This window comes from Populus nigra, chromosome 3, assembly GCF_951802175.1.
Source record: "Populus nigra chromosome 3, ddPopNigr1.1, whole genome shotgun sequence".
NCBI lineage: Eukaryota > Viridiplantae > Streptophyta > Magnoliopsida > Malpighiales > Salicaceae > Populus > Populus nigra.
Window position 1 is genome coordinate 20040026 of NC_084854.1, and position 14628 is coordinate 20054653.

Sequence of the window (14628 nt, forward strand, 5' to 3'; positions counted from 1 at the left end):
AACTAATCTTGATGACCGGCCTCTTGTTTAACGTTCTCTGCTACCTTGAAATTGAATTTGGGGGAATTTCCTCGACATATCTTGTGTTGATAAGGCACAACATCAATGACCTACCAGCAGCCAGGTAACAAAGAGCCAAGTTTGCGAGTCTTTCACTATTCTGTTAAGAAATTAGATCAAAATTAATGAAAGAAGTTTGATTGGTATTGAGCTGCAGCTTTACTCAATATTTTTCTAGAGCACAAATTCTTAGATTGTTCATCTTGTTTTCTGCTGTTATTTTTCCAACAGGGTGAAAGTTGTGTTGGATTTTTCATGGAAGCTCGAAACATGATTTGTCAAGAACAAAACTATATTTGCTACAAACAAATGCTGGAATTTCATCCTCATCTCTTAACCCAGTGAGTGTTAATGGATGCCTACGGGTGAAATGGAAAGAAACTGCTCTCGACTCTGAGCTTTTATATATGGTTTATATAGAGCACAGTCTGTATCCATGCTAAAATTGCACCATTTATAGCAAAAGTAGAAACTCTGTAGGATGTTGTTAATTGCTGCAAACAAGGTGATACCATGAAAGTTTTAGCTTCAGATAAGGTTTAATATTAGTTTAATGACAAAGTTATGGCTATTTATTTAATGACAAAGTTGTAAGATTAATATTTTTTAGGGTTTTTTAGTTATTAAATTGATTAGAATTGCAATCTTGTAAATAATTATATATTTTTATTACCTTTATGTTTGAAGATATTAGATATTAGCACACGCGTAAAGTTCAAGATATAATATATAGTTTTTAAAATTATAGCAGGTAATTGCATTTTGAACTAAACTACATGAGTTTTTTTTTTTTTTTGTAATTATTTAATAAATATATCCTGTAAAACTTTCTTAAAAATATTAATGTATATGGATATTTAATGAGAATAAAATATATATTTTTATTGTGAATTTTTTTTATGTATTTTTCACAAATTATTTATTCTTTTATTTTCCATAAAAGCAAATGAAAATCATCAAGACATGATTTTTTATTTTTAGTTGAAAATTGCTATTTAAATCATGTAAATTTGTAATTAAAAAAACTTGCTCCTAATATAAATGACATGTTTTCATCAAAATAAAAAAGAAATTTGAATAAGGAAAATGAGAGTTTCACTAAGGAAATATATTTTCTCTCATGAATTTAAATTATTAGACTTCATGCGAATATTTATTTGAATATTTAACTTAAGTTTTTATGGAAAGATATCATGTTGTTAATAAAAAAAAATGTTTTTATCAAATCATAAGAAAATTGCATAAATAAGAAAGGAAGATTTTGTCTAAATAATTACAATTTTTTTTTTGTCTAGAATTCAAATTCTTCAAACTCTTTTGAATATTTATTTTAATTGTTCTAGAATTAAATAAAAAACTGGCTTTGAAAATGGTTTCACTGCCTTTGCTATTTTCTCTATTCCATGGTTATTGCATTTATGTAACCATTAAGTACAAGGAATCTGTTGCATGCACTCATGACATATTGCAAGTATACTTATTTTTTATTTTTTACTAACACTATCAATTTCTTATTTTTTTAATTAATATTAATAATTTTTATAATTTAACAGATCATATATTTTTAAATTTATTTTATTAAGTGCATATATGATATTTTAATTTTTCAATTAATAAATTGTTAAAAAATAATATAAATTATATCTTGAGATTTTACTTATAAGTTTAAGCTTTTAAATTGAATTAATTTTTTGATATGGTATCAGAGTTTTGATAGTCAAGCAGTCACGAGTTTGAATCTTAGATAAAAATTAAGCACAAAATAATATGGGTTTGTGCAAGTTTTAAACCTAAAAGATTTTTACTTGAGATGATGTATTAGAGAATAATATAAATCATATCTTGAGATCTTACATAAAAACTTAAGCTATTAGATCAAGATTTTATTCTTTAATATAAATTTTATAATATTAAAAAATAATTTTTTTTAAAAAAAAATTAGATTAATCTTGTTGGTAATGTAGTGCAGACAAGATAACTAGACCTGTATCCAGGTATTATTTTCCATCCTAAAAGAAGAGGCATTTATCATTTTTCTTACTTTATTGTAAAAGCTCAAGTTAACAGAAAGTAGAGTAATTATACAAGTATCTTGCACTTCTTTTAGTTTTAAAGACTTAGTTAATCGGTAAATTTTAATTATGTCGCAGAGTAATTTTCAAAGTTTATTTTTATTTAATTATATGGAAATTAAAATATATATTTGTAAGAATCTGAAAGATTTAAATTTTAAAAGAGAAAATATATTTCTTATGTTGAAGTCTCAATTTCTTATTTATGTATTTTTTTTAATTAAAAACGTTGGTTATAATAAAAATACAAGATAATTAATATAAATATTCGTGTACAATCTCAATAATTTGAATCAAGGAGTGAAAAACAAAATTTCCAGGGGCAAAACTCTCACTTCTTGTTTATTAGTAGCATGTTTTTTTTCAACAAATAACTTATCAAGCAAGTTTTAAACAAAAATATAAAAATAATGTCTTCATAATTTTTTGTGGCAATATAAAAAAAAATCAAAGAATATTTAATTCATGAAAACCATATAAAAATAAAAACAATATTTAATTTCCATTGAATATTCATGTACAATTTTTTTCATAATTTATTGCATATTAGACTCTTATATAATTGTTAAAAAAGTTATTGCAAATATAATTATAAAAGGTCCCATCTCATTTTAAAAAGTATGGTATAGCTAGAAGATTTTCTAAATGGAATTATAATTATTAATTTAAATAATAATTTATTTTAAATTAAAAAATAATTTTATAGCCTAAGATACCAAACCCACTCACCTAGCCTTAAAAAATAATTTATTTTAATCCATAATATGAAAAGTGATGAAAATAAATTTGTAGAACTAAAATATAAAACCTTGAAATTTCATAGACCAAGTTATAACAAAACAAAAACTCCAAATACCAAAGTGAATTTTTACCAATCAATGTTTGTTTTAGTGACGAGAACAACATTTGTATTTAGGGATACAGTAAAAGGTATTTATCAATCAATATATTTTATAATTATAATTATACTATAGTAATGCAATAAGGGTATTTTGGACTAATCAGTTGTATGGATTATGATTTTTCCATGAAAAATATTAAAACACCTCATAAGTATATATGTTTTATTTGTCATCATGTCATCGAAATTATACTTCACAGAAGTTAATGACATTAATATAACTGTTTTTGCCTGAATAACAAGCTTTATAAAGAAAAGTCAACAATAGAATAATAAAAAAAAAGGTTACATCCATAATATACAAATTTTGTGTACATTTTATTAACAATATCGCATAAAATAAAATAAAAATAGTTTAGTCAAAGTATCATAAATAATAAATAATAGAAAATTCAGATGATTATTATAGAGAAATTTTAAGGTGATTTGAGAGTGAATACTAGCAAGACTAGTATAAATTATTATTTTAAATGGTTTCATCTCTACTTTTATTTTTCAAATAGAAAAAACATTCTTCTTAGAACATTTTTTTCAATTTTTCCATACTTTAAATGGAGGCAAAAAAACAAATTTCCATTTTTATCAACTATTTATATAGAAATATAAGTTTAGGAATTTACAAAATAAAACGTCTGGGTGGTGTAGTTGGTTATCACGTTAGTCTCACACACTAAAGGTCCCCGGTTCGAACCCGGGCTCAGACATTTATACCATCTTTTTGCCTTTTCCCACAGGAGAAAAAAAGAGAATCAATTTCATTGGCTGCCTCGCGTCGCAAAACGCACACGTAACGTCAACACTTTGAGAAAGAAAGATTGATCTCTCTCCTCTCTCTAGCTTTCGAACTTTCCTCTTCATCTCCTAAAAATCAGTGCCTTTCTTCGTCATCTTCGTTTCTTTACTGCTACTTTTCCTTCTTCTACGGTTTTGTAATCGTAATGGATTGGGGAAATGTAACGGCAGAAGATCTGATCGATGCGCTTCGAGAAGTTGACTGGTCATCTCCACCTCGACCTCTTTCTGAGTTCTTTTCTAGATTTACTCTCCCTAAATCCTCCTCCAAATGGAACAGCCGCCTCAAATGTAATCTCTACTAGTATGTTCTCTCCATTTCAATCCCTATTATCCAAATAATCTTGTCTTTTTTTTCTATTAATCTTCATTTTTTTTTGCTTTAATTTGAATGGCGATTGCTGTTATCGTAGATAATTTTTTTTTTATTTGTTTGCAGTTACAGGACGAATTACTTCATTATGATGGTTCTCATTATGGGTAAGGAAGGAGACGGTGCTGTTATGAATATTGTTTGTGTCTAATTTTGCATATTATTGTTACTACAGGACTGGGATTCCTTAGGAGGCCACTTGCTATTGTCGCTGCTCTTTTAACAGCACTTTCCATTGCATTTATGAATGATAGGTAGGTTGCTTCGGACCTCTTTATGTGTGTGCGTGTGTCGGAATTCATTTTTGTATTTTTCCCATCATTATGGAAATGAGCGTGTGCACTTAATCTTAGAGAGATCAATATTTCTAGGGTGACGTAGAATTGACATGAAATGCTGCTTGTTAAAGGCTTGGGTAAGATAAATTGGGTAAAAGGGTTATTTCCCAGCTAATAATTAAATGGAGCGGGGCTGCAGCAGGGATCCTGAACAAACTCACCCTTGCCCCCAGTCGCAGTTCATCACGGACTAATGGTATCTCTGTGCCCGCAATTAATGGGACAGGGCCTGAAAAACAAGGTCAATTTCCATCCCCAGATCTGGAATCCCAAATGTTAGTGAGCAACATTTCTTCCTGTATTGCAATTAACTTGGAAGCATTTGCAAACAAGCATGTGATAAATTTTCATACAAGTTTGCTGATCTATAATACTGTTATGAATGTGCATGAGCTCTTTATTTTGTTTCATGACGTGTCCAAAGACTTCTTTGGTTTAGTTTAAGAGATCTATCTGATTGTCGGGGATCGTCCTATTACTAGCTCCGTGAGCACCAATTTATTTGATTGGGGGAATAGAAAACGTAATGTGTTGACTTAACGCAAATCAACAATTCCACATTCAGCCAGTGAGCTGTAGCTCAACTGGTATTAGTGTCTCCTCTCCCTCTAAGAGGTCTCTTTTTCGAACCTCACCTATGTAACCAGAAAAAAAAAAAAAATTCCACATGCAAGGTCATTTCATCCATTCCCTCTCACCATCTTCCTTTTTTTTGGCTTTCTTTCTAATGGCTGTAAAGAGTTTGGGCTACTGTATGCTATGTAACTTGAAATGCTGATAGAGAGACAGACAAAAGGCCATGTAGGATAATCTATAATCTATACTTGTCAATGTTGGTTTAATACACACTTAGCAATTTGAGAAACACTAGAAAAAGGTGCAAGTCTAACTATTGTCAAACATCATTATTTTCACATCATTAATATATTATCTAGCAATCCACAACTCCACTGAAAATTATCACATGATTCTGATGAGATTGAAGAAACCCTCTGATTTGGTTTTATATAGCTTATAATCCCACTTAAGTCGTTAAGAGATGGCCCGATTCAGTTTAGATGTGCTTGTATAGATAGTAGAAAGAAAGATTATGTCTTTGCATTCAATGTATAGTTCAAATTCTTCAAGTTAGCAAGATGGTCTCAAGAGAGAAGAAAAGGACTGATGGAGAGCACATGTAGAATTGTGAGTTGTGTTTTTTATTTGTACTGAGATGGGCCCTGCATGATCGGTCCAAATTCCAATTAAATACATTGGACTAACCAAGTTGGCGATAGAAGAATGGTCCAAGGCTGTAAAATCTCTCAGATTTGGTATTGAATGATGCAATCAGGAAGTGGAGGATTTGAGGCTCATTCACTGCTTGTAATGGGGATCGCATTTCACATTGCATGTGTGGACTTAAAGAGACATAGAATGGGAATGTTGAAAGATTACAAGTGAGTGGCATTTAAGAAGTCCTGAATTACAGACTATGTAAGTGATGCAATCATGTGGCCCCCTGGACTAGTAAGATGTACAATAGAATGTGTGAACATCATACATGTAGCTTGTTATAGTGACATCATCGCACATATCACCTATAAGAACACAAACTGTGTTTATGTGGCTAAAAGTGTCATTCCAGCAGTCTATTGTCTGCCCTGAAAAGTAGACAGAATACCTTTGTCACTGCAAAATGTAGTTCTGAATTACCACTGCGATCAAGAGTCATGATGGGCAACATAGTCACTAATAGCAAAGTTCCTTAGTTTTACTAGATCCAATATCTTAGCCAAAATTCAAATCCAAATTTGCCACATCATTTTGGTGTACTATAGAATGAATGTAGAGCTTATAAGGGGCCTATATTGAAACAGGCTAGGGATTTGCTTATTATTATTATTATAAAAACTTATGAGTTTTAACAAAAACAACTGGGCATTTCCTTTTCCCAGCCTGATTTTCATGGTAGGCATGAGGCTTTGTTGATGTAGTACTTTTAGTCACCTTGGCAACACCGGATCTGGTAAGTGTGAGGAACATTTTGGTTGCTATCTAATTCTCATTTCTCATTGCTGTTTCACCCTTGCAAGCATATCGGCATCTTTTGGTTATCATCTGTTCTTGCTTTCTTTTTCCCATTCATGATTGTTGAGAATTTTTCTTTACAGCTTTGCAGGTACTTTTAGCGAGAAGGTTACGAGAACTGTGAGGCAATTCTCTCCACATTTAGCGGCAAAAATGAGACCTCCTCTGACGTAGGTCCTTTTGTTTATATTGTTTCGTGTAGCATCTATTTTGCTGTTTTATTCACTTTTTAGCTTTGACAGACCTGTTATTCGTGGACGACCATCAGCAAAAAGAGCAATTTACATATGTGGTCGGCCTCGCTGGTTCTTTGTCATGATATTTTCTTTTGGTACTTTAATACCTTCCCGCATCTTTTTCCCCTTTCAAAGCAATATAAAACTGTTGTGAACCAAGTAGCATTTACTGGTAACTGATTGTATTTGCTTTCTACTTCCCATGTTCTGCAGTGAGTTTCACCCTTTGGTATGTCTCCTGTGGTCTCTTGACTGTTCTATGGGCACTTGCCATTGGACTTCTCGGTTCGTTTCTTTCTTACTCATATCTTTCACACTTTCTTTAGAATTTCATGTTCTCTTTTCTTTATTCTCTCCTTTTCTTTCTCAGCCACTATCCTACATGCAAGTTTCCGAACACCTAACCTGAAAGCTCGTCTGAACACATTTCGTGAGGAGTTTCGTGCAGTTTGGCGCAATTACAGTGAGCTGTAGCTTGAGCTTGTGGCCTGTGTTCATATCTTTGAATCTGGGGCGTTTATTTTCTTCGCATGTGTACGTAAAAATGTGCTATTATTGCTGCTACATTAAAAATGTCGTATTACTAGTTCAAGGCCACCATCATTGCTGCTTGTAGAGGTGGTTTTACTGTAAAATATCCTTTTCATGGGGAATGCTGAAGCCAGCAGTTGCTTTTCATCTATCATGTTAATTATTTACAAACTTTCATGGTAACAACAGGTTTGCTTTTGTGCAGGGATTATTTCTTCATTTCGGGGCTTACATAGCTCACTTTATTCTGGGGTTTTAGCTGTTTCTGTTGCTACAAAGCAATTTTCTCTGACTGGACTGGAAATTCTCAGGCTAAGGCTGCTAATGTTTACATATCTCCAATATGTCATGTAAATTGTCAGGACTTCTTTCTGTAAAGTGAACAAGTCCATATTAGAAGAAACCTAGAAAGAAAGGGAAAAAGGTTGGCATTTAGAATTCTTGGATGAAGTCTTAATGCCCAACTTGATTTCAAGGGTTCTATGCTGTTATGAAATGTGTCTGAAGTATTTTCTATCGAAATGAGTTGTTATCTACCGATTGTCCATTTTCAACTGATGCAATTGTAGCTTCTTGATCTACATCAATCAGTTGTCCGGGGGTGAAATTTGTTCATACCAGATCGTTCCTGTCATAGCAACCCACCACTTTGAGTTACTGAAATTCTGGAACTGAGCGAACCAGAGATGCTATTCAGCGTGGCAAGTGCTAATCAGGGACATGGCACAAGGAGGGAGGTCGGATAGAAGCTATGGATTCTTTCCGACACTCTTGGTTGCTTATGTGTATCAAACAAATTATTTTCCTTTACAGAAGAAGCCAGCCCAGGATCTGAGTAAAACTTCAACGATATGTAATGGGAAAGAGTTTACTACATCTGGACGAGGGAAAATCACTTGAGCTGTTTGTAATTGGATCCGTTTGCTCTCTTCTACACCGAAGTGCAAATGGCACTCAACTGGATTTTCTGTGTTTTCCTCCCATTCCCGGAATGATCATCTTTCTCAAAACTAGCATATACTGTCAACATAGTATTATAAAAATTTGGACGTGTGGCAGGTTCCCTCCCTAGCTTTACAACGTGATTATATGTTTGCTTCACCGTAGTGATTATGCTCACTCTATTGATAACCTGAATTGCCCGAAAACAATCTCTTGGACATCCTCAACTCCCCCCCCCCCCCCCCCCCCTCGTATTTTGGGACAAAGACCTCTTCAATTCTTCTTGAAGTCTTAGTTAAGACATTATTTTATGATTTATGGAAGGATAGCAAAAAGGAGAAAAAAAAACCCCGAGATACCAAATTTGAGATGATTGTGTTGCCATCCTCACGTTGACACCAACTCAGCAACACGTAAAAAAAAAAAAAAAAAAGGGTGAAGGAACGGCAAGTGTTGATTCAACTTTATAAGATAAACAGATTAACCGCCTAATGATTCGAGTCAACTGTTGATTAAACATTTAGTGGGGTCAAGGGTGTTGTAGGCTGCATGAAATGGCATGGAACCGAATAGTTCTATTAGAATAAAATCAAACGACAACTTTTGCCGCAACCAAATCATGAATCCTCATGTACTATTTGATACTTTCACGAAGATATCAACATATACTGCAACATTGATGTCTTGTTTCATTATAATTATTATAATTATAAAGAAAACCAAGACCTGAGGTGTTTTTACTGTCGAAATGTACTGTTAATTTTCTGATATATCAATGTGGATTGAAATAATCAATTTTTTTTAATTTTTAGTTCGGTCCTTGATCTTTTGTTTTGCACAATTGAATATTTTTTTAGCTCAAATTAGCACTCAATTGTTTATTTTTTTGGAAGAAAGGGTTGGATTAAAAGATAAAGGATCAAAGTGAAAAGAGCGGGGAAAATAGGGGATGGCTTCAAATTTCATTTGAAAAGTTCATTTTAGTCCCCGTATATTTTTTAGTTATTAGATGATAAGTCCCTTTAGATATAAAAAATTCAATTTTAATACCAAATTTTATTTCCCTTACTTTTCAGTCCTTTTATATGAGAGAAGAGAGAGGCTTGTTGGATTTTAGTGTAGAGAGAAAAAGTCTTCACAACAATTCCAGCCATAAAAATAGTTGATATCGTTGTTAATAAGTTTTATTTGATAATAAAAATTTTAGTTGTATTTTTTCCTTGCTTGAGGCAGTAGATTTGCTCGCGAGAAAAGTTTTTGGTTCATGTTGATTTCAATTTTTTGAGGCTCAGATATTAGCGTGTAATAAAATGATTTCGCAAGAAACAAGAAAATGAAATTGACCGTTAAGTTTGCAACGTAGAAGACAGTATTAGTCAATTAGCAAAATTATTCCGGGACCGTATGGGTTTAACTCATTTTCCCAACCCAATTCATAGCCGAGATCATACCCTTTTTTTCATAGAAAAAGCCCTCAATCTAGCCTAAAACCATTATAAATTGAGTTTGAAACCTTTTAGATTTTATCAATTTTACTCTAAATATAATAAATATAAGAAGAAGAAGTCATCTCTCAATTCATCCTATTTGTCCATTCTACGCATCCTCTAAGGCTTTCATTTATGATGCCAAATTAAGCTCGAATATGTCATAAATTTCATCCACTACACTACTAGCTCATAAATCCTTTTATATATATATATATATATATATATATATATATATATATATATATATATATATATATATATCATATTCAACACTTATATTCATGGTTCTTATGTTTTGGTTTGTCACGGTACGTATGCGTCGTCTGTATATATAATGCACAATTTTTCATTTCCAATGGGGCAAATTTGAAAGGAAAACATGGAATCTTCTTTTTCTTGGTGATGCTTAGAGTATTTGGCTAACTGATTTTCAAGGAAATTCAATTGTACTGGAAAGCGTGTTCTCCTCTAACAACAAGTAATTAAGCCTAAACATTAATTAGTGAAATTTAAAATTCAATCAAAACATCAACTAAACTTCTTAATACTTCTTAATAACATGTTCGAATAAGCTTAAAACACTTTACCAGGCAATAATATATATGCACTCTGAAAACTAACCGATTAAGATTTTTCCGAGCTCTCTTTTTTTTCTTCTTCACCTCCCTAACTTCTTCTCTCTAACTCCTTAACAATCTCACACTTTTCCCCACCCACCTACACGCATATGAATTTTGTTAATTCTTACTATGTCTTTTCTTTACATCCTTTTATGTTTTCTAGGTAATATTTTCTAGATTTCATTGTCAGTTTATACCAAATTTAAGCTAGGCTATTTCGAATTCCATTTAATTTTTATTCATGTTTCTATTTTTTTCAGTCATTTTTTGTATTTTTATTTTTAAAAATAGCACATAACCATTTTATTTCAAATTTCCAAAATCTGTTATCTTCCTCCAAGTGTAAATAGTCAATTTACTTAATATAATATTTACTTCATTATTCTTATAGATCTTATCTAGGGTTTACATCCTATCACATTCTATTTTTAAAATAATAACTTACTCGAAGTTTAAATTTTTTAAGAACTCATTTTACTCTATTCAATATTCTATTCAATATGTCCATAATTATTTCCTAATTAACCCATTTTATTTTCAGGTTCAAACTTAATTTTTTATTAATATTGAAAAAATTAGTATGGGGGTTTACACTTACAAAGAAACAAAATGTCATTGTAAGAAACATGTTACTGATGATTGGTCCGTCGTCGGAACTACCAAATTATAATTTTGACTTAACTATCACAAATAAAATAAATTTGTAGTATGATCATGAAAACCAGGTCGAACCCAAGAAAAATTTCATTTAATCTTCTTACAGTATACTGAAATGAGAAAGAATGGGGGATTTGAATGAAGAATTCAAGAAACAATAATTCTGAAAATAATAAATTGATATGTCATTAAATCAGTTCAAGGGTCCACATATCCATTCCTATAAATCTGTTGATCATCGAAGTAAAATAAATATTCTTTCACGTCAAGAAAATAAATTTGATATCCCTTAAAGCCGAGGGAAATCGATGAGATTATGAGTATGTTAATTAGAAAAAGCTCTCTAATCCATTTCTTACTTTCAAGCGAATGTAATATTGAAAGCAATTTTCATTCACTCGGCACTAGTCTTAGGAATAAAATCCATGTATTTTTTCTAAGCAAACGTTCAAAAGCTTGACAATTTTAACTTAGTTATTCTTCTCTAATAAATCAAGATGAGAGTTGCAACAATCTAATTAATTCTTTTGCTTCTTACTCTAGTATCTAACAGCAATTACGGATTGAAAGAAACTAGAAAGCATACATGCCATTTCAAAACAATTCAATAAGCTTGAATAACAATCAATAGCATAATTCTGAACCATAAAAAATAAATACTTGAATCTGAAAGAATTAAAATGATAATGTTACTTCTCACAACGTGCTAATGGAGATGGTGTATATCCTTCTTAAACCAAATTCAGGAGTTTAGTTCATGGTTACTAGAAAATTGAAAAAAGCAGAGAAGAAAGGAATGTTTTTTCAACCCTGTTTCAGCCGTGTTCTGCTCTTTTTATTCTCCCCCTTTGCTACCGAAATCTTCAGGATTCTTAGGCTAATTAGGAGTCTTCATGATGCTAAATTCGTTCCTTCTTTATCTGGTCTTTAAGGTTGGATAAATCTCTCAGAATTTGTGTTGAAATCTGCTTCTGCTGCTATCACAATTCTATTATAATACCAACTCTGTTACAATTTAGACTTTGATTCTGACTTGTTTTCTTGCAATATTCGATCATCTCAGCTATATTCTTTCATTCATGACATGTTAAAGGCTTGATCTGTACCTTTCTTGGGTCCTAGGGCCCACCATTTTTATGTCAGATTCTCAACCGTATTGGGATGCTTAGCACCATTAGTTTCCAAATCAGATCAGAGGACCCATTTTGACCATCCAGATTGCATCCGGTTTCTATCCGTCAAAGTAATTTTATCTAGCTTTGAATTCTTCATGAAAGTTGTAGTCCTAGATGTTTAGATGAATTTAGATTTTTGAATCACCTGATTTTGATATCATAAGCTTAAGATATTCCGATTTGAATCTCTAGTATGAAAGTAGAGAATCATGTTGTGAAAATGATTATGGCCCGAGTTTGCAAGTTTGATTCGAGGTCCAAATGAGATCGTAATTTTGCACATAATATCTTCTTAGAAAGCTTGACATGTGTACTTCAACTTAGATTAAGCTCACCTTCTCATTATGAAACACTAACTTGGCAAAACACCTGTCACAAGAAACGAGGTTCAAAACATAAAATATAGAATTTCTTATCTTTTAATAATTAATTCATGAAGTCTCTTCTATATGTCAAACTCATAAAAATAACTTTCAATCAATTTAAATAAGTTCAAAATACATTAAAAATTATAGTGTAAAAGGAATAAACACACACACACACACACACACACACACACACACACACACACACACACACACATATATATATATATATATATATATATATATATATATATATATATATATATATATATATTTCACTTATCAATATCAATGACACAAGAAAAGGTAGGAGAAGTGAATTTCAGCATAGCATAGTAAAAGTTTTCATCAGGCTAAATTCTCATGAATAATCATTTATTCTCATCAAATTTATACATAAAATATCTAAATTCAACTAAATTTTAACTTCCAGTAGCTTTCTTATAAATATTTACTTCACTATTTTATTTTTTTGGAGGTTGCATTACTTCCAATAGCATAAAAATTAAAAGTGTACTAGATCCCAAAACTTTTCCCTGGCTGTACTTGTTTTCAATTTTTTTACTCAGCGTGTTATTTTTTTTTATAAAAAAAAACTCAGATATTAGCATGTAATAAAATGATTCCCCAAGAAACAAGAAAATGAAATTGACCGTTAAGTTTGGAACATAGAAGACAATATTAGTCAATTGGCAAGATTATTGACTAATTTTCCCAAGAAACAAGAAAATGAAATTGACCAATATTTTTTTGATTTTTTTTGAAATATTGGCCAAGTTTTCATTACTTTAATAAACTGGTTATTAAAGTCAAAATGCATGCTAAAATAATATATATTTTTTAAAAGTTTTCTTTGTTGTATAAAAAATACAATATGATTTTTAGCTTTGGGAGACTTGGCCGTGTGCATGAAAACAAAAATATTTTTTAAAAAAACCGGGTATTTTTAATACCAGATTTGTATCTTTACGATATAAAAATACAGACCAATATTAGTCAAAATGGCGTAGAAAAATCCGTGGAAAAATCATAATTTTCAACTATATATATAAACAAAAAAAATAAACTGGGCTGGGCCTGTATTGGCCCAGCCACAGGGCTGGACTCAGCCCAGCCGCGTGGGCTGGGCTGATGTTCCAGCCCGCGGTAACAGGGCTGGACTCAGCCCAGAACAGGGCTGGGCTGACGTTCCAGCCCGTAGAAAAAAGGGCTGGACTCAGCCCAGCCGCGTGGGCTGGGCTGATGTTCTAGCCCACAACAACCCTGACTGGTTACTGTGCATGAGCACAATAACCAGTTAATTAATTAGTCGGTTACTGTGCGCATGCACAGTGACCGGCTAATTATTCTTCTTGCATACAGAACGTGCAGAGTGCACGTTCTGCAAGCAAGAAGGTGAATAATGACCAGTGAGTATGAGGGGGAAGAGAATTACCTAAAACGAGTATGAGGGGGAAGAGAATTACCTAAGGCGATGGATCTCAAATGGATGAACTGACGGTGATGCTGGTGACTGTTCTCGGTGGTGTTGCGATGGCGGTGACTGCGAAGCCCGAAGACAGCGGCGGTGCTCCTTCTCCGCGGTGTAGAGACACCGGTCTGTGTCTTCTCCCCCCCCCCCCCGCCGGTTTGCTCCTTCTATCCTTTTTTCTTCCTTCTCCCCGTCTATCTCTCTCGATCTCCCTGTCGATATCCCCGGTTGTTTTTAAGTTTCGACAGTTTCGGTCCCTTCTCTCTCAAAACTGCAGGTCTCTCTCTCTCGATCTCTCCTTCCTTTTTTTTGCCTTTTTTTTCTCTTCTGCATTCGAGCGGTATTTATAGGGGTAGGGGGAGTGGGGTCGACCCTGCCCCGTCCCATCGATGCCTATGCATGGGGCGCACGTCGCCTGCTCTGTCACGGTGCCGGCAGAGGTGGCCAATGGAGGCTTCGCTTGCGGGGCACGGCTGTTCTGGCATCTCATCATGAGGCGAGTGGCATCTAGTTTTGGTTCTAACAAAGCACGTGG

The 14628-nt window shown here is 32.7% G+C and overlaps 1 protein-coding gene and 1 non-coding gene across 2 annotated transcripts; both read left to right on the forward strand.

Annotated features, from left to right (window-relative positions):
* The first annotated feature begins 3663 nt into the window (after positions 1-3663).
* On the forward strand, positions 3664-3737 carry TRNAV-CAC (transfer RNA valine (anticodon CAC)). The gene has a single exon. It is a non-coding gene; the product is annotated as a tRNA-Val (tRNA).
* Positions 3738-3783: 46 nt separating this feature from the next.
* On the forward strand, positions 3784-7909 carry LOC133690327 (PRA1 family protein A1-like). Its single transcript, XM_062110577.1, has 8 exons — positions 3784-4129; positions 4265-4305; positions 4374-4452; positions 6690-6776; positions 6849-6937; positions 7056-7127; positions 7213-7376; positions 7579-7909. The coding sequence occupies exons 1-7, from the start codon at positions 3972-3974 to the stop codon at positions 7314-7316; spliced, it is 630 nt and encodes a 209-aa protein (XP_061966561.1). The 5' UTR covers positions 3784-3971; the 3' UTR covers positions 7317-7376; positions 7579-7909.
* The last annotated feature ends 6719 nt before the right edge of the window (positions 7910-14628 follow it).

What these genes read in the sequence shown, in the direction of transcription:
- LOC133690327 (XM_062110577.1), top strand. Translation starts at nt 3,972, where the DNA reads ATGGATTGGGGAAATGTAACGGCAGAAGATCTGATCGATGCGCTTCGA. An exon ending in TATGATGGTTCTCATTATGG is followed by an intron (nt 4,306 to 4,373) that starts GTAAGGAAGGAG and finishes TTGTTACTACAG; the next exon opens with GACTGGGATTCCTTAGGAGG. An exon ending in ACTTGCCATTGGACTTCTCG is followed by an intron (nt 7,128 to 7,212) that starts GTTCGTTTCTTT and finishes TTTCTTTCTCAG; the next exon opens with CCACTATCCTACATGCAAGT.